The 20,478-nt window shown below is 41.1% G+C and overlaps 1 protein-coding gene across 2 annotated transcripts in view; it reads left to right on the top strand.

The window, feature by feature from the left end:
• The window catches only part of phr (deoxyribodipyrimidine photo-lyase photorepair), a 138,601-nt gene extending 119,007 nt beyond the window's left edge, over window positions 1-19,594 (top strand). The window contains exon 6 of one of the 2 annotated variants that reach the window (XM_070097996.1): window positions 19,381-19,594. In XM_070097996.1, coding sequence (XP_069954097.1) covers window positions 19,381-19,577 — 197 coding nt within the window. In that variant the 3' untranslated portion in view covers window positions 19,578-19,594. The remainder of the gene's footprint in view (window positions 1-19,380) is intronic. The other variant, XM_070097995.1, reaches the window with a different exon arrangement.
• Window positions 19,595-20,478: the final 884 nt, after the last annotated feature.

Raw genomic sequence — 20,478 nt, 5'->3', positions numbered from 1 at the left:
TCAAGGGGAAACCTAAGCTTTATCATATCAACATCCTTAAGAAATATTACCGAAGAAATTCTGTTAACTGCCTTAATAACTTTGACTTAGTTTTTCCACACGAACTTGATAAGACAACTGAAGAATGTAAAGTGTGCGTAATTGACACCTCTAACTCAGACTATGATGAAGAACTACATGACTTGGTGACTCTTGACCACTCGGACGCAACCAACATTAATATTAATGAATCCTTGGATGACCATAAGAGACATGAACTACTTCAATGTGTGAGTAACTTTTCAGACGTCTTTACTGATATTCCAGGTGTTACCTCCACGGTAGTCCATAAGGTTGACTTAGTGACGGACAATCCTATCAAACGAAAATTATACCCAGTTCCAGTTCACCTTAGGGATGCATTTGACCGAGAGGTAGACAAATTATTAAAACTAAAGATCATTGAACCTTCAGTATCTTCATATTGTTCACCAGTAGTCATGGTTAAGAAGGAGGATAATTCATATAGACTTGCTATTGACTTCAGAGGCCTTAATGCTATAACTCGGTGGGATGCTGAGCTTATGCCCTTAATAGATAGCGATCTACACAAATTTTATGACGCTTCCTTCTTTTCAGAGATTGATATTGCGCAGGCATATCATCAAGTAATGTTAGATCCTTCTTCTAAGCAGTACACTGCTTTTCCTACACACCAAGGACTGATGCAGTATAGAACTATGCCCTTCGGTTTGGTAACTGCCTGTGCTACCTACGTGAGACTGATGAGAAAGGTCTTGGGTAATATGCCAAATGTTTCAGTCTATTTTGATAACATTTATGTAATGACATCCACGTGGGGGTGAACATGTCCAAACATTAACATCAGTTTTGCATAGGTTACGTTCACATGGCCTCACTGCCAAGCCGAAGAAATGCTTCCTTGGGTATAACAAGATTAGATATCTTGGACTGATACTTTCTAATAACACTCTGCAGCCTCTCCCCAGTAAGATCAAAGCTTTATTAGAATTTAAATTCCCCAAAACCAAAAAGCTCATGCGTAGCTTTCTTGGTTCTGTAAATTTTTATGCACGGTTTATCCCGAACCTTACTGATCTTACAGGCATCTTATCCGACTTCCTTAAAAAGTCTGTAAAGGAACCTCTTGAACTTTCCGACGTAGCTTGGGAAAAGTTTAATGAGATTAAAAGTATCTTTTCGAAAGACCCTATACTTAAGATTCCAGATATTAATAAAACATTTTGTTTAAGAACTGATGTCTCCAATACTGGCTTAGGTGTGGTGCTACTACAATACCATGATGGTACTCCCTTCCCTGTATGCTTCCTAAGCCAGAAACTCCTTCCCGCAGAAACGAGATACTCCACCATAGAAAAGGAATGTTTGGCCCTTGTGTGGGGAATCTCCAAACTTAAATTTATTTGCTGGGAAAAGAACTCATTTTAGAAACGGACCACAAACCTTTGATATACCTAGAAACTTTTAAGGGAACCAACAGTCGCCTCTTGAGGTGGGCATTGGCACTCCAGGCTTTTAAGTTCCACATTGTGTATATCAGTGGTTCATCCAATTATTTCAATGACTGGTTAAGTCGTGACAGTCAGTAGAAGATTTCTTGCCTTACGCGACTTCCACATGTTAGAACTTTTTCCTCGCCTATTCTTCTTATACTCCTTGACTATAAGTCTTGGTATGGGGGAGTGTGAGGGAAAAGTTCAATAGATAGGAGTAGCAAGGGAGTATATAGTAACAATAGTTTCATTGCCGGCTACTTGTTAAGGTAGGGTAAGTCAAGCTCCCGCTATTCCTGCCTTTTTCCCCCTCCCCGAAAGTGATAGTTTGACTGCTGGCTGCTTGTTAAGGTAGGGTCAGTCTAGCTCCCGCTATCCCTTCCCCTCTTTCTTCCCCCCCCCCCCCGAAAGGTGACGTGTTGGGCTCTGGTCAAACAGTAATCACTAGACTCACAGCTCCCAGCACTACTGTAAGTACATGCCTGCCTTGTATTCTAGTGGATTTATTGGTTGAAAGCTTCACTTTTGACCAATAATAAACTTAGTCCTTTCAGTCTTGCTCTAGGTTGACTGTTGTAATAATCACCACATCTTTTAGGTCTTGTACTTATCATGGAGAGTGATTTCTTAAGCAGTGGGTAACCTGTCTATCTTTCCAGCTTGGATGACAGAGAGGGTCACCTGCCAGTCAATGAGGAGAACTGATGGAGATGGACTAATGTCCTGGAGACTTCCCCATTTTGGATTTAATTACCTGTGCACCTGTATGAAATTGCAGGACGTAACCCCTCATCATTGCAGCGGTAAAGAACCTGCTTTCCTGTCATTGGGATAGAATACTCACGGCGATACTCTGTGAAGAACTAGCTGGTGGTGGTCACCAACACCTGCGACCCCCCCCCACATCAGCAACGGCTAAGAGTTCAACAATACGAAGTGTCACCAACACCAGACACCCCAATATATATATTAGCGTTGAGTTCAAATGTTATTTTATTCATTTCATTTTTCATTTTTCTTTCAAATAGGATATACCTGTCATGTTTTATTGTTTTATGTTTGCTTTAATAAATAATAAAGTGTTTATCTTTGTGAATTATTATTTCGTTTTCTATTCATTAATTTTCCTGAGGAGGAGCCAGCCTTAGTAATACTTACTGAAGTTGTTACAGGGCTGAGTAAGCCTTCACAGTGGGAGATGACGTAAGTTGTGTCGTCAGCAAAGAGAATGGGTTTCAGGTGTTGGGATATGTTTGGAAGATCATTAATGTAAATGAGGAAGAGCAGGGGACCAAGGACACTTCTCAGCGGAACTCCAATATCAAGTGGCCGTGTTGATGATGCTGTGTCTTTAACCCGTTCAGGGTCCAAGTCCCAAATCTGAAGTGGTGCCCCAGTGTCCAAGAATTTTCAAAAAAAAAAAATTTTTATTTTTTCTTATGAAATGGTAGAGAATCTTTTTGTGAAGGTAATAAAACAAAAAGTATGAAATTTGATGGAAAATTGACGAAATTATGCTCTCGCGAATTTTGATGTGTCAGCGATATTTACGAATCGGCAATTTTGCCGACTTTGACTCCCAGTTTAGGCCAATTACATTATTCCAGTCAACCAAATTCTTAGCTATTTCACTAGTATTACTTCTATTCTATCGATTGAGCACAAGAAATCGCCAAGTCAACTGTTTCAACTACAAAATAAAGTGATCGGAAATTGTTAATTTGGCCAATTTAACACAAAGTTCAAAATATTCCAATTTCAAAATAGGGTCCAGAATAAACAATGTAGGTATTCCTGGAACTAAACTAACATTTCCTCTGTTCATTAGTTACGTTTTGAGGCTTTACAAATAAATTCCATTTTCATTTTTTATTCACATAATGAATTTTTATTCACACCAAAAAATAGAAGATTTACTGTTATGCAATACTGTAATAATTGTATAAATATCATCACCATATTTGTGAATGTATATTAGACCCACCAGCTGGTGTGTATTAGATGTATGAGGTCGTTTGTTTACTCTTGAATATCGGCAAAAATTTAACATTTCCTCTACTTTGAGCTCAGTTTCAAGCCATTTCCAGTGCTAAAACCAATCAAAATCATCTCTATTTCTGTAATATGTCTTCCATTCTATCAAATGAGACCAAGAAATCGCAAATACAACTATAAAAAACATACGAAAAAACACTGCAAAGTCGCTGTTTTAATCGAAAAATCATGATTTCAGTTTTTTTTCTCTCATTTTACACATTGTGCTGCAGGTTCTGTTTTATGTGGTGCACACATACCACATAGATGTATTCTCTCATATCTAGGCCCAAATGTACCACTCACAGTTTATCAGAGTGAGCTGAGCTCATGACGTAGATCTACGATTTGGACCCTGAACGTAAAGCCGTAGATCTACGGGACGGACCCTGAAAGGGTTAATGGTGACATACTGATACCTATTAGTAAGGTAGGATTTGAAATATGCAAGCGCATGGCCTCTTATACCATAATGGTCAAGTTTGTGGAGTAGGATGCCGTGGTCTGTGTCAAACACTTTTCTTAAGTCAATAAAAATTCCTAGCAGATATTCCTTATTTTCCAATGCTGTGTAAAGCATATCTATCATTTTCACAATTGCATCGTTAGTGCTTTTATTTTTCCTGAATCCAAATTGGCAGGGGTTGAGTATGTTTTGTGCCGTTATAAATGAATATAGTCCCCTGTGCACGAGTTTCTCAAAGATTTTGGATAGCAATGGTAAGTTTGATATTGGCCTATAGTTGTTTACATCTGTAGGGTCACCACCTTTATGTATTGGTGTAACCCTTGCTGTCTTGAGTAGTTTCGGGAAAGTGCTAGTTTCTAGTGACTTGTTAAAAAGTAATGTAATAGCATGCGAAAGGACATGGGCCGCTCACTTGTACAATAATGGTGGGACGTGAGACAGATTCCCTGAGTTATTTTTGAGTGACTTTATAATCGCGGTGACTTCCATGGGCTCAGTGGGTACAAGATAGAAGGAATTTGGAAAATTCCCATCTAGATAGTCCCCGGCATGGGCGTTGGTATGTGAGATTTTACTGGCGAGATCAGATCCTATGTTTGAGAAGAAGTCGTTTATCTTGTTAGCTGTATCAGTGGGATGCAGTGGTGTTTCATTAGGTTTAGTTAGGACAATATTCTTGTTTTTTTTTTCAGTTTGTGGGTCAACAGAATCTGGGAAAGTGTTTTCCAGGTCTTTTTTATATCTCTTGTGTCAGTGAATCTGCTGGAGTAATACAGTTGTTTGGCTTTATTAATTTGGTGAGAACTGTTGAATATTGTTTAAGAATATCTTTGTGTATTAAGCCCTGTCTATATTGCTTTTCATATTGATGTTTCTTATCAATGGATTTCAGAATGGTGCTGGTTAGCCATGGGCAACCAAGCCGTTTATTCGTGATCTGTTTCATTTTTATAGGACAATGTTTGTTGTATAGTCTAAGTATTTTGTTAAGAAAAATGTCTGTCCAATCATTGGAGAATTCTGTAGGCCAGTCAACAGTCTCTAGGTCTGTTGTGAAATTGTTAAATTAGACACATGTGCAACTCTTGGGTATCTGTATTGAGGAAACATTTCGCCACACAGTGCCTTCATCAGTCCATATAAAGGATAAACTTGAAGAACAGGAGGAGAATGAGGTAATCAGTCCCTCAGCCTTGAGTCGATGGGCTGACCACATCAACTCAAGGCTGAGAGACTGATTACCTCATTCTCCTCCTGTTCTTCAAGTTTATCCTTTGTATGGACTGATGAAGCCACTGTGTGGCAAAACGTTTCCTCAATAAAGATACCCAAGAGGTGCACATGTGTTTAAATTAACAACATGTCGGTTCTTTGAACCATTCATCTACAATCCTGTCAGACACTGCAACTTCTTGGGATCTTAATACTTGGGAATTCTTCGCTTGCCTAACCCTTGGGTACGACCTACTTCCACATTGAACAAATGTGACACCACCTACGTCTGCTGCACCTCTCCTGCCATATGGTTTATAAGCTGCTTCTCCACTCCTATGCCGTATTCTATTCAAGATTGATGGACTGATCACATCGACTCAAGGCTGAGGGACTGATTACCCCATTCTCCTCCTGTTCTTCAAGTTTATCCTTTGTATGGACTGATGAAGCCACTGTGTGGCGAAACGTTTCCTCAATAAAGATACCCAAGAGTTGCACATGTGTTTAATTTAACAACATGTCGGTTCTTTGAACCATTCATCTACAATGCTGTGAAATTGCTTATTGAGGCCTCATCGTGGAGTCTGAATGAAACTTTGTTGTATTCGAATGGTGGCTTACTAATTTTTGTTAAGAGGAAGGTAGGGTAGTGGTCTGTAGTGCTATCTGTGATTATCCCTGATTTAAGGGGGACTAGTATATTGGTTCATATGTGGTCTATTATGGTTGCACTTGTTTCAGTGAGCCTGGTTGGATTAGTTATTGATGGTATGAGAAGAGTGTTTTTCATATTGTTGATGAAATCAGTTACAGGCTGATCATCTGGTAGGCCAAGGTTGATATTGAAGTCTCCAGCTAAGAGGTGGTGGTGCTTGTTCATTTGTCTGTTTGTTATTAGTGCCTTTAGATTCTCAACTGAAATTTGGTATGTTTGTGTGGGGTATCCAGTAAATGGCACCGATTGTTATAGGCGTCTTAAGGTTTTTTACAGTAAAATTAGCAAAAATGTATTCCCCATATTCATCACTAAAGCATGTGGTGCTAATACAAGATAGTTGGTTAGAGTAATAGATTGCAATACCACCCCCAACTTGGTATGGTCTGCAGTTGTAGATTGCTGTGTATCCTGGTAGTGGGTAGATATCAATTGTGTCCTGCTTAAGCCAGGTCTCAGTAAGAATAATGCAGGAGAAGGGTGTCTCTAGTGACTCAAGGAGTGCCAGGAGGCCATCATAGTGTTTGCTTAAGGACCTGATGTAGTAGTTATGGACTTCAAGCATTGTTTAGGATAGTGCTGGCTTGTGATGCTGTGTAATAAAGGCAGTTACTTTCCAATAAGTTTTGATTGTGTGTTAGATTATGGAGGTTTAGATCAGGGTCAATGTGATCATTCATCTTGTAGGTTTAAATAGTGGTTATTTATATCCTGTATTGTGCGGTGAGTTTTAATACTGTTATCTGTAGTAGTTTGAGGTTTGAATAAGTATACCGCTAAAGCACTTTGGTCATATAGAGTATAGTCACTAATAAACATAATGAAGTTGATATTGTCTATGTGTTGTGCTTGAATGAGCTAAAGTACAACTAGGTATAAGTTGTTAACAAGAACAAGAGTATAACTAGATTGAAATTGACAAGATAAAATACACAAGTTAATGTACCAAAAGAATAAAATAGAAAAATAAAAATGGCAATGACTTGGTTATAATATGATAGTAAGATGGTAGACAGGTACACAGGTACAAAGGATAGTATAAAGGTTGGAGGCGAATATACAAACTTGAAAATTTGGCAACAAAAGCTTAAGAAAAGTATAAAACAATGATTAATGTACAAAAGTAAAATTGACTGATAGCAAATATGGTGTTTAATAAAATTTTAGTAAGTAATAATGATTATAAGAAATATTAATTAATAAAAATAAAATGAAAAAAATAAATGTTTATTTCAGGTACTAAATTTTAAGAACAGTTATTTGGATTCAATATTGCACTGGTAGTTATACTAGAGCTTAATTGGCAGTACAAGGTATTTAAGAGTAAGGAACTACTCTAAGATAGTAAATGTGGTACAGTATTAAAACAGGTTATAGTAATTAAACAAGTAATGATAACTAAAATAATGTCAAAAATGTTTAGAGTAAATTGTACTGATAGTAAAAAATGGTATTTGATAATACAGTGGAACCTCTACTTGCGAGTGTGTCCACATGCGAGTTTTTCCAAATACGAGCAGTCGATGGGCTGATTTTTTGCTTCCATATGCGAGCAAAATTTCCACAAGCGAGCAGACCTCAAGGCAGGTTCCTTGACACTGGTGAGGGGCTCTTGCTCTTGATCTCGGGAATTGTATCTCATTTGTTTGTTGGACTATTTTATTGAAACTTGGGCAATGTATGATGGAAAGATGCTTCTTAACGTACACCAAAACTGAAAGAAATCTAAGCTTAAATAATGGAGTTCACTTCTCAGCAATTACCCACCCCTTAGTGATAATTTTGAATGGTTATTATGGTTTTATTCTCGTTTTTTTGGTCTCATTTGATAGAATGGAAAATAAATTACAGAAATAGATATGATTTTGATTGCTTTCACAACAAAAAGTACCTTGAAATAGAGCTCAACCTAGGAGAAATGGTCCATTGCTTGGCTGTTTCAGTGTAAACAAATGACGTCACAGTAAATCTTATATTTTTTGTGTGAATAAAAATTACAAATTATTTATATAATAATAATGATAATAATAATAATAATGAAAGAAATCTAAGCATAAATAATGGAGCTCACTTCTCAGCAATTAGCCACCCCTTAGTGGTATTTTCGTATGGTTTTTATGGTTGTACATGTATTCTCATTTTTTTGGTCTCATTTGATAGAATGGAAGATATATTACAGAAATGCCTTGAAATTGAGCTCAACCTAGGAAAAATGGTCCATTGCAGTCGTGAACGGGTTGACATATTTATACAATTATTGCAATAAGGAATAACAGTAAATCTTACAGTTTTTGTGTGAATAAAAATTACAAATAGTAATTTATATAATAATAATAATAATAATAATAATAATAATATGTATAATAATAATATGAATAATAACAATACGTATAATAATAATAATAATATAATATGTATAATAATAATATATAATAATAATGTACTACATATAATAATTATAATAATAGCTTCAAAAGGCCGTCACTAGATGGCAGTGTTTACCACAACAGAGGGAGCGGTTGTGGCCACCTCCACCTGTTACATAATGACATATTTTATTCATTCTAGAGTATATATGTTATTTATATTGTCTGTTATGTCATATTAGATGAACTGTGATATATAAATAAGCCGTATGGGTGATATTAGCGAAATTATTCATGAAGAATTTTGCCCAGTCTCCAGACAAACTCGTCCACTGCCAACACCGCCCATACCACTACATGAATGACATATTTTATTCATTCTAGAGTATATATCGTGTTTCTATGTTATTCATATTGTTTGTTATGTCATACTAGATGAACTTTGATAGATAAATAAGCCGTATAGATGATATTAGCAAAATTATTCATGAAGTATTTTGCCCGGTCTCCAGACAAACTCTCGTCCACCGCCAACACCGCCCATACCACTACATGAATGACATATTTTATTCACTTTAGAGTATATATCAGGTTTCTATGTTATTTATATTGTTTATTATGTCATATTAGATGAAGTGAGATAGATAAATAAGCCGTAGAGTTGATATTAGCGAAATTATTGAAGTACAAAATTCCACTGGAAGGGATTAATTGCATTTCAATTAACTTAAATGAGGAAAATTGATTCTGCAAACGAGCAAATCCAGTTGCGAGCAAGGTCATGGAACGGATTAAACTCACAAGTTGAGGTTCCACTGTAAATTTGGTAAGTAAAAAATGGTACATATTTGATAATAAATTTGGTAAGTAATAGCAGTTAATAGTATTTAAAGAAATATGAGGTTGTAATATGGACAGAGAAAGTATTAATTAAGCAAATATTTAAGCAAACAATAGTAATTAAGAAAATTATATAACATAAGTTAACTTATGCTTACTAGTAAAATCACATTACTGAGGTAGTTGATTTTTTATTACTAAGAGATTGTACTGTGAAATTTGTACAATAATGGAACAAAACATACACTACATGTAGGCTTTTAGGTTGGACATTATTTAGTTATTCTCTGTAAGATTAATATCCCTGAGAAATTGTGATAGATCATTCTTGTTTGTGATTGTGTACAGTTGACCTACATTTGTTTTCCTAGCTAGAATTTTCCCATCCCGTGTGAAGCATTGGTGTATTGTGTCATTGTTCTCTCACTTAAGTTTTCTGACTCTGTGCATTCAGTAGAATGGAGTATTCTGTTAGGTAATGTAATTAAAAATAACAAAGTTTGATTGGGTCACAGGTTAAACATTTATGTGATACTATTATTCAGTATTTATTTGGTTGTGGGTGAGTAAGTGATTTTTAAGAAGAGACTTGAATTTATAAGCAGACAGTGTTTCTTTTATATTCACAGGTAGTGAATTCCAGATTTTTGGGCCTTTTATGTGCACTGAGTTTTTGCATAGTGTGAGATGGACATGAGGAATATCAAAGAGTGATCTGTGCCTTGTGTTATGGTCATGTGTTCTGTTGAGGTTGGTAAGGAGACATTTGAGGGGAGGGTTTATATCAGAGTTAAGTGTTCTATGTATGTAGTAGGTGCATTAATAATTATGGATGTTTTGTATGGTGAGTAGGTTTAGAGATTTGAATGTTGGTGGAGTGTGCTGCCTGTAGTGGGAATTTGTTATCATTCTAACTGCAGCCTTTTGTTGGATAATTAATGGTCTGAGATGGTTTACTGTTGTTGAGTCCCAGGCACAAATTCCATAGGTGAGATAGGGGTAAATAAGTGAGTGATATAGGGCCAGGAGGACTGAGTGTGGAACATAGTACCGTATCATCGATAGTATGCCTACGGTCTTGGAAATTTTCTTGGAAATTTGTTGTATATGTGTTTGAAATTTGAGTCTATTATCAAGGTGGATTCCTAAGAATTTTCCCTCTGTGAGCTTTGTGATAGGTGATCCGTTTATCATTATGTTAAGAGGGACATCTGTAGCTCTGTTTCCAAACTGAATGAAGTAGGTTTTGTCAGTGTTGAGATTAAGTTTGTTAGTCCTCATCCAGGTAGATATTTTCTGTAATTTGGCATTCACAGTATTGGCTAGCATGACTGGGCTAGGGTGAGAGAAGACATATGTAGTGTCATCTGCAAATAGTGTGGGTTTGAGTAGTTGCGATGCATTTGGTAGGTCATTTATGTAAACGAGAAAGAGAAGAGGGCCAAGGACACTTCCCTGTGAGACACCAACTGTAATTGACTGTGCGAAATTTCGTAGTCCTGTTTAGCTTTTCTTATCCCCTTTTTAACATCCCTCTTAATGTCAATTCTGATTCATAAGATGACCCTCTCCTCTTTTGATACGCCTATAAATTCGTTTCTTCTGCTAAGTGTATAAATCCATCATAAAACATAATATTTTTAAACCTCTTCAGTTAGGTTTCAGGTCTTATAAAGTGTTTGATTCAATCTCCAGAAAACAGTGGATGTAAAATAAACTGCATTATTGATAAAAGAAAAATGTCTAACCCTCTCACTGTTCTATGTTACAGTGGACCCTCGAGTTTCGAACGTACTGATTATCGAACTTTTCTATTTATATTTCTGTAATATATCTTCCATTCTATCAAATGAGACCAAGAAAATGAGAATACAACTATAAATACTACATGAAAATACACCTCGAAGTCAGCATTTTAATCCAAAAACACGGTCGGAGTTTTTTTTTCTTATTGTGCACTGCGTGCTGCAGGATTTTTTTTATACTGCACACACTGACCACACAGATCCATTCTCTCACGTGTGGGCCTACCAGCTTTCTCTCACTTGATTTGAAGCCGCTAAAATTTTGGCGTATTAATACTCTTCAAAGGTAAGGGTTTCATTTTCAACCTCCAGTATGCATTCCATGAGAATGTGACCTGAGCCACTTTATCCCATTCCATACACGCGAAAACTTGTCTGTCGACAACCAAAAGAATATATGAGAACCAAGACATTTTTTCTTGAACACCTCATTGAAAAACATGTAATGCAAATAATGCAATTACATGTACTTGCATTACCTGTAATGCAAGTAATGCATTACAAGTAATGCAATGATCCTAGTAGTTTAGCACCTAGTTTTGATTATAATAATAATTTCCATCAAATTTTGTACTTTTTGGTGTCATTACCTATAGGAAAAGATTCTCTACCATTTTTCTTTTTTAATTTTTTGATATTGAGAGCAAGTCTCATTTCAGGGGTATGGAGAATGAAAGGGTTAATACAGTAGTCCACAACATCTTAAATAAGGGACCATGTACATGTACATTCATAGAGAGCTCGGCTGGCATTGGTGGAGTGTGGACGTGTCTTCTGAAGGTTCCTCAGTTGTTTATTGGTGGTGTAGGCCCTGTTTAGGCTCTGCTTCACATTCTTTCTTTTCTTGTGTGCTTGAGTTGTCATTGCCTTCTCCATCAGGCGGTGTTGTGTGGCCCATTTATGGGGGGTTCGACTGAGATGTCTTTCGCCCCCATAGGGATGTTGTTCGCCCCCATAGGGAGGGACCCCTCTCCTGTCTCTACTCAGTTGACAACTGTTTCACTACCGTTGGACCAAGATATAGCTAGTGTGCCCCCTATTGGGATAAACAAATGGGCCCTTGAGGTTGACGACAGTGCCAGGCCCCTGTCTAGCCCAAAACGCCAACCCACCACTTGTCCAGACTATGTTCCTTCTTCTCACATTACTCCAGACGTGAGGGTGGTTCTTGTGCGTCCTAAGGATGGCAGTACGCCCTTCACCAACCCACGGGATGTCACCAACGCCATCAGTGGATCTCCTTTCGGCAAGGCTTACATAGATGGGGGCGTCCAACAACTCGGTAGGGGTGCAGCCCTAAGGCTCCGGCTCCACCGTAAGTCTTTTCTGGCTAGAAATTTGCTACTAAATGCCATTCATGTCCTGGATAGGTGGAATTTTGTCTGCTGGGAGGTCCGCTCCTCAATCCTCGCCGCCAGCTGTTGTTATGGCAGAATTGGACCGATTTCTACATCCCTCTCAGATGAGGAGATCCACTCTGAATTGGTTCACAGTGGGGGTGACAACTTAGGTTTGTGGGAGGTTTGGAGCCTCTCGAATCATCCTACCCCCATCTCGTATGGTTCATATATGTTTCTCAGGTGCTCTCCTGAAATTTGTGACTTTTGGCAATCTAAGGTTTCCTGTTCTTCCTTATACTTTTCCTTTACTCCGGTGTCGGAAATTTTTCCTTTTCGGGCATGGAGAGTTGTCTTGCTGTGGTAAGGTAAGATGTGCAAACTGCAGCGGGTTTCACCCAGTAGTTAAAGATGGCATTACCTATACCTGCCCGGCTTCGTGCTACTTCTGTAAAGGGAACCACAAGGTTACCTCCCAGTCTTGCCCAGCATATCGCCAGGCTCTTGATTTGGCAAACTCAGCCAGGACCCAGTCTTGTTCACTCGATGAACGTAACTCCTGCTTGCGGTCCATAAAGCCAGTCACAGTCCGTCAGCCCCTGCCTCCTTCGCCTCCAGTGTCCCCCACTAAGGGAGTCTCCCCAACACCAACATGGCCAGGGCACCTGTACTCCGCAGCTGTGAGGGCTAATATTCCTGTTACAAATCGGTTTGGGGCTTTTGCAGACCTCTCTTTCCCTTTAGAAGATTCCCCACCCCTGGGGCAACATCAACTCAGGGTGTCCTCGGACCCAGCTTCCATTGCAGAAATTATTGCACATGCCCCCCCTCGTCCACAACGCACGTCCTCCTGTCGAGGTGATACAGTTCCCAAATCGACTCGTTGCTCAGAGCCCCACCCAGTTCAGATGGACATCATACCCGACCCGGAGCCTCCTGTCTCGCAGCTGACTCCCCCCCCCCCCCAATTCTCCTCAACCCCAGCCTCGGCCTGTCTCCACTCCAGGACCCTTCATGTCTGAAGGTCCCACTTTCTCACTCTCACCTGCCTGGGCTTTATTCCTTCATCCTATCCTCCTCCTGGTGGAGGAGGTGCTTCATTCTTACCTCCAGGGCACCTCTTTTGTGACTGCATGTCTCTTGGTTCTCTCTCGCCTTATTGGGCTGCTTAGTTCACACACGTGAACCTTTCTCACCCCTCTGTTTTTCTTCTTTGGAATGCACGTTCTGTACTGGGGAAGCTTCCAGACCTTCAGAGGTATCTGGCTGTGGTACAGCCACTGGTGGTGGGTCTCTCTGAGACATGGTTACGCCCTCGACATTCTCTTCGGATACCTGGTTTCACTGTTTACCGTAGGGATTGCCTTGCAGGGAGCAGAGGTGGCCTAGCTCTTCTTGTATGCAACCAGCTCCAGAGTACGACCCTCTCTCTCCAAGCCTATGAGAGTGGAGTGTTGGAAACTCTGGCTGTGAGAGTTGCTTTGGGCACTCAGTGGTGCAACATACTCCTGATCTATAATCCGGGCAGGTCGGTTACACAAAGTGAATTTACCTATTACTTTGGACAACTCCGTGGTTCTACGCTTGTGATAGGAGACTTTAATGCAAGGCACCAGTTCTGGGAACCATCCATTTCTTTGCGATCGGTGAATCCCACAGATAGGGCCGTTCCAAACCCTCCTCGCATCTCACCTTTCGTTGCTCACACCACCAGGTTTGGAGACTAGAGTGGATCCTTATACCAGGCAAGTTTCTACCCTAGACCTCATTCTTGGGTGTGGATATTTTACTACGTCTACTGTTACTGTAGGCCCCTTCATGGGGAGTGACCATCTTCCAGTCCTTACTTCTACAAATGAAGCCTTAGCAGTGCCAGTGACAGCAGTTCGTTCACGGTAGAAAATCACCCAGGCTGGTTGGACAAACTATAATCAGGCCCTTGCTGGACAAGGCTGTCCCATCTCTGCAAGGGGCCATACTTGAGGCGGGCTTGCGTTCATTCTGTCTCTCCGGGAGCTTCTATTCACGCCCCTGGGTTTCATAGTGCAATTATGAGTGCTTCCGAGCAGTGAAGGCTCGCCAGACAGCGTGGGCATGGTGGCGGCGCCAACCCTGTCGGACTCAGCAGTTGGCTTATCAAAGGGCAGACGCTCTTTGTCGGCGAACCTTCCTCCAAGCAAAACGTGCATCCTGGGCTTTATTCTGTTCTTCTCTTTCTTTTTGCACCTCTGCCAGTCAGGCATGGGGTTTCTTCCACTCCATGTTGGGATCACGTTCTGTAAGTACTTTTCCCCTGCTGGGGGAAGGAGCGACTCCACTTGTAACCCAGGACAAGGCTGAGACATTTGGAAATTTCTTCGGTCCTATATTTTCTCCTCCTCCTCCTCTACCCTCTAAGATGATCAAATGGGGCCCTTTGCCACCTGCCATACCCGAGGTTCACTGCCAGGTGCTGGCATCTCCCTTTAGCTCCCATGAACTGCAGCGGGCACTTTCACAACTTTCTTCCCGCTCTTCTCCAGGGAAGGACAACTTACCCTATTCATTTATACTACATCTACCTCCCTCATGTACAGAAGCTATGCTGGAGGTTTTCAATACCACCTGGTATACAGGTGTCTTCCCTGATATGTGAAAACACACTCTTCTGATTCCGATTCTAAAGCCGGGCAAGGATGATACCCAACTGAGCTCTTACTGGCCCATTGCTTTACTGCCCTGTTTGGGTAAGGTACTGGAATGACTGGGGGCTACTCGTCTCTCTTGGTGGACTGAGGAACATGGCCTCCTGCCTGATAACCAGAGTGGCTTCCGAGAAGGTCGATCCACCCTCGACCCTTTGCTTCAATTTACACAGCTTGTGCACACTTCATTTGAATGCCGGGAGTTCCTTTTGGCTGCATTTTTGGACCTACACAGAGCATTTGACTCTGCATCACACACAGCAATTGTTTTCAAGCTGGCCCGCATGGGGCTGACAGGAGCTCCCCTCTGCTGGATGCGCAACTTTTTGCAAGGGAGGACCTTTCGTGTAGCAGTGAGTGGCGCTTTGTCCTCACCCTGTCCTGTATACCGGGGAGTGCCCCAGGGATCTGTTCTTAGCCCACTCCTTTTCTCTGTCTTATTGTCGGATCTCCCTTCCATCCAGGGAGTGCATAACTGGTATATGTGGATGATGTGGCCCTTATGTGCAGTGCCCCGGCTTTACTGACAGCACAGGAAACACTTCAGGGTGCCCTGCAATGCATAACATCATGGGCCACCACCTGGGGTTTGGAGGTTAGTGACACTAAGTCCAAGCTCTTATGCTTTACTAGATGCCGACTCCCCACTCTTCCATCAGTCTCATTGAACCAGACGCCAATCCGTTTGGTCTCCTATCATCATTGGTTGAGAGTCACCTTAGATGCACCATTCTTGACATGGAAGAAACACATAGCAGCCCTCCACCTCTCGTGTGCACGTCGCATTGCACTTATGCACTGGATCTCTGGCACCAAGTGGGGGGCGGATCGAGACCTTCTCTATAAGTTCTGTATAGCTATGGTTCGCAGCAGGCTCACTTATGTGAGTGAGGTGTATGGCTCGGCTTCTTCCTCCTCTCTTCATCGCTTAGACATTCTCCAGAATTCAGCCATCCGTAATATGCTGGGGGCATTCCCCTCCACCCCTATCACAGCCTTGGAGGCAGAGTCAGGGATAGTCCCTCTCTCGTCGGTGAGGACAGCGAGGAACTGTTTATGACTCCATCATATGGCCTCTCTGCTTTGTACTCACCCCTGTCGCCTCTCTTCACAGATGTGGGAGACAGCCTCTGTCCCCCCACGTTTGGCTCAGCCTTCCTTTGTAGCCAGTGCCCAGCATTCCCTGTCCTGCCTTACTCTTCCTGCACTTGTGATGACTCCCTACCCTCTCCACTCTCCGGCACCCCCCTGGCTGGACCTGACATGATACATTCACCTGGATTGGCACTACAGGAATAGGGAACCCCTTCAGTTAGTTGCATTTCTATTTGAAGAGTTTCGCTCTGTTACATATGGCTCTTCATTCTCCGTCTACACGGATGGCTCGGCACGGTCCTCCCCCCCCCTTCTACATCATCTGCGGCCTTCTTCACTAATCTCTCCCTGTGTCAAACGTGGCAGTTGGACCCTGCTCATTCTGTTCTGGCAGGGGAGCTCTTTGCCATTCACTAAGCTCTGGCTTTTGTCCTAGATCACATTCCCCCACAACCATTGGTTCTCTTCTCTGATTCCCAATCTTCCCTGGCACTTCTGTGCTCTGCCCGTCCACGATCACTGCGCGTCCTCGTTCGTCGGACACAATCTCTCCTCCTGTGCTTCTTGCGGAGCCCAAGTTGGAGCATCTCCCTTCAGTGGGTTCCTGCCCAAGTTGGAATCTGGGGCAATGAAGTGGCAGATCGGGAAGCCTCCCTCGTGCACACACTTCCTACTGTTACCCCTCTTGCCCTGGGCCACAGTGATTTCACAAGGGCTGTTTGGAAGGGAATCTGTCATCAGTGGCAAGAGGGCCTTGCACACTCCCTCTCTTCTTCGGCGTTGGGCTCTGTCTGAACATTTAATGGCCCCTGCCCTTGGGCTCGCCATCCCAACCGCTCAGTGGACATTGCACTGACTCGCTTTCGAGTCAGGCACTCACGACTGGCGGCTTATTTTTTCTTATGAAAATGTTAAGATTATTTTTCTGATTGTTTTAGTCCAAAAAAAAAAATTTCCCATCAGTACTTACTGAGATATAGAGCCATGAAGTTTGCAGAAAATGAGGCGCGTATGGCAACAGCGGTGACTGCCGCTCACCTGGTAAACTTTGGTTTACTTGTATTTGAAGGTTTGTTGTTTTTTTTCACTATTTTATTTTTTCACATAACTTATGTGGCCTGTGAGACCAAGGTAAGGTGCACTGTACATATGTGCACTCGTTGTATACAACACAATAAGCACACAAACATAATTATCAATATATTGTTTACAAAACTTGTTTACAAAAACAAACAATACAAAAAATTGTTTATTACTATTGTTCTATAGTACCAATATACAGTCACTGGACATATTCCTAGAAGTTCTGCAGCTTGTGTAACTCTTTGAAGTATGTTTTCATACACAATGGTGTTTTACACTCCTCACACATAAAATGAGTGTGTCTGCATTTTTGTGAACTTTTTTTTTATGTGCAAAAAAAAAAACACCTCATCTGAGAAGTTTTCTTCAAAGTATTAGCAGGCAGTTGTGTTATGTAGTTATCCTAGGTAAATCGTTGTGTGTCATCATTCCTTCCTTCCTACATTCGTTTCCTACCTTCCTTCCTACCTTCCTGCATTTCTTTCCTACATTACTTCATCTTTCCTTACTTTTTTCCTTCCTTCATTCCTGACTTCCATTCTTCCTTCCTTCTGGTTTCTATAATATATATACACATATATAGTCACTAGATACTTTCGTATAACTGCTATTATCTTCACTCAGCAAGCTTGTCTTGTGTGCAAGTGTGTGTCTTATAATTGTTTTGAGTCAGGAGTCGGAAGCTGTCAAAATGACATATTGTCTCATTACTCACTCCCCCTACCGCCTGTCAAAACAATGGGGTCGGATGCTGCTTCCCCTCCATTCTATCTAATTATCTTTCTTCCTCATTCTATCTCTTTCAATCTGTGTCTCTCTTTCTATCTGTCTGTCTATCTCTGTCTCACAGGTACACATAAATACAAGTATACATAGTGTAAATTACCTTGGATAACCCAAAAAATCCAGACAAAGTGCTACACTCTGCTTGAAGATGTGAGTAAACGTGCTGATGACACAGTCTTGTGGCTCTCTCTGAGACAGAGAGCTAGACGGATAGATAGGGAGCTTGACAGACAGACAGAAATGTTTGTGTACCAGCAAAAACAAAGTGAGGGTGATGGTCATCTAATCTTTTCTTATCAGCTGCACCCTCCACCACCCTCGTTTACGCTCGTCAAAGGTCAGCTCTTATCACATGTTATCTCCCCTTATCTTATCACTGTCATGGGGTGGACTTTTTTTTCTTGCTTCAAGGGAACAATATTATTACATCTTCTTCTTCTTCTTCTTTTTCTTCTTCTTCTTCTTCTTTTTCTTCTTCTTTTTCTTCTTCTTCCTCTTCTTCCTCTTCTTCTTCTTCCTCTTCTTCCTCTTCCTCTTCCTCCTCTTCCTCTTCCTCCTCCCCTTCCTCCTCCTCCTCCTCCTCCTCCTCTTCTCCTCCTCTTCCTACTCCTCCTCTTCTCCTCCTCCTCTTCCTACTCCTCCTCTTCTCCTCCTCCTCTTCCTCCTTCTCCTCATCTTCCTCCTCCTCCTCCTCCCCCTCCTCCTCTTCCTCTTCCTTCTCCTCCTCCTCCTCTTCCTCCTCTTCCTCCTCCTCCTCCTCTTCTCCTCCTCCTCTTCTCCTCCTCCTCTTCCTCTTCATCCTCTTCCTGCTCCTCCTCTTCTTCCTCCTCCTCCTCCTCCTCCTCCTCCTCCTCCTCCTCTTCCTCCTCTTCCTCTTCCTCCTCTTCCTCCTCCTCCTCCTCCTCCTCTTCCTCTTCCTCCTCCTCCATTGCTTTTGGTCTCAAACTCCTGGAAATCATGAAATTGATCTTCACTGACACTTCCATCTGTGTTAGAGCATCACTTGGGAAGAGAAGAGTCCCAGATTTGCTGGGGAGTCACATATTTCTTACCGCTAAGCATGCTGAAAAAGGACGACTGAAATGGCATTCCCACAATGCACCACTGGCTCCCCAATTTTTTTTTTATATGGTGCACACTGACCATGGAGACCCATTCTCTCACATGTGAGCCTACCAGCTTTCTCCTGCTTGATTTGAAGCCTCTAAAATTTATGCGTTTAAATACGTCAGAAACAGTGGCACATAAGACGTATTTATATGGCGTAAACAGTCAAAGGGTTAAGTATTATAATTAGTTTGCCCAAAATTCATTAGTGGCTTTCTTTTGTGTCTAACAATGTTTTATTATATGTAAATTACATTATTCTTGTACACCATTAAAAAGAAATGAAAATTTGAATATGAATCGTGTATTATAAAGCTCCATTCATTGCAGGTCAGGTATCAGCACAGAGATGCATCCTGGAGGTAAAAAGATACAAAAACCAACTTAAAGAAAGTGTTGACAGTTTTGTGGAAGAGACTCTGGTGCGGCGGGAACTGGCCGACAATTATTGCTTCTACCAGAAAAATTATGACTGTATTGAGGGAGCTTATAAATGGGCAATAACAACACTAAATGATCATAAGTAAGTAGTTTAAGTGGTAAGCTTCTCTGAAAGATTTTTCTTTGACTCCATGATACTTTTACCTTCCCAGGTGGTGCAACATGCAGCCAGGTGGTACAACATGCAGTCATTGATCTTATTTCCCAGGTGGTACAACATGCAGTCATTGATCTTACTTCCCAGGTGGTACAACATGCAGTCATTGATCTTATTTCCCAGGTGGTACAACATGCAGTCATTGATCTCCCCAGGTGGTGCAACATGCAGTCATTGATCTTACTACCCAGGTGGTACAACATGCAGTCACTGATCTTATTTCCCAGGTGGTACAACATGCAGTCACTGATCTTATTTCCCAGGTGGTACAATATGCATTCACTGATCTTATTTCCCAGGTGGTACAACATGCAGTCATTGATCTTACTTCCCAGGTGGTACAACATGCAATCACTGATCTTATTTCCCAGGTGGTACAATATGCAGTCACTGATCTTCCCAGGTGGTGCAACATGCAGTCACTGATCTTACTACCCAGGAGGTAACAGCTTTTTGTCTGTGTCATCATACTCAGTTTGACTAGCACTGAAGACTGTCAGGGCATCTTGCAGTTACTGGCTCTTTTCTTTCATTCTTATTTTTGCAGTTTTCCCATAATAAATGAACATAGATGTGTCTGAGACTACACCATTGACAATGAGGTCATTAATATATACACTACTGTACTAGGAACATTATGATCCTAGTACTGACTGGTCATTAATATATATTCTACTGTACTAGGAACAGTATGAATCCTAGTACTGACAGGTCATTAACCCTTTCTTTGTTACATTGTTCTATATTATTGACACCAGTTTCACTCAGATCTACTTATTTTTGCTTATCAATTTTGCAGACTAAGCACTTTTTATAGCCCAGCCCTATCT

This window comes from Cherax quadricarinatus, chromosome 60 (genome assembly GCF_038502225.1).
Source record: "Cherax quadricarinatus isolate ZL_2023a chromosome 60, ASM3850222v1, whole genome shotgun sequence".
NCBI classification, from domain to species: domain Eukaryota; kingdom Metazoa; phylum Arthropoda; class Malacostraca; order Decapoda; family Parastacidae; genus Cherax; species Cherax quadricarinatus.
The sequence above is the reverse complement of the archived record's forward strand: the minus strand, read 5'-3'. Positions and strand labels throughout refer to the sequence as shown.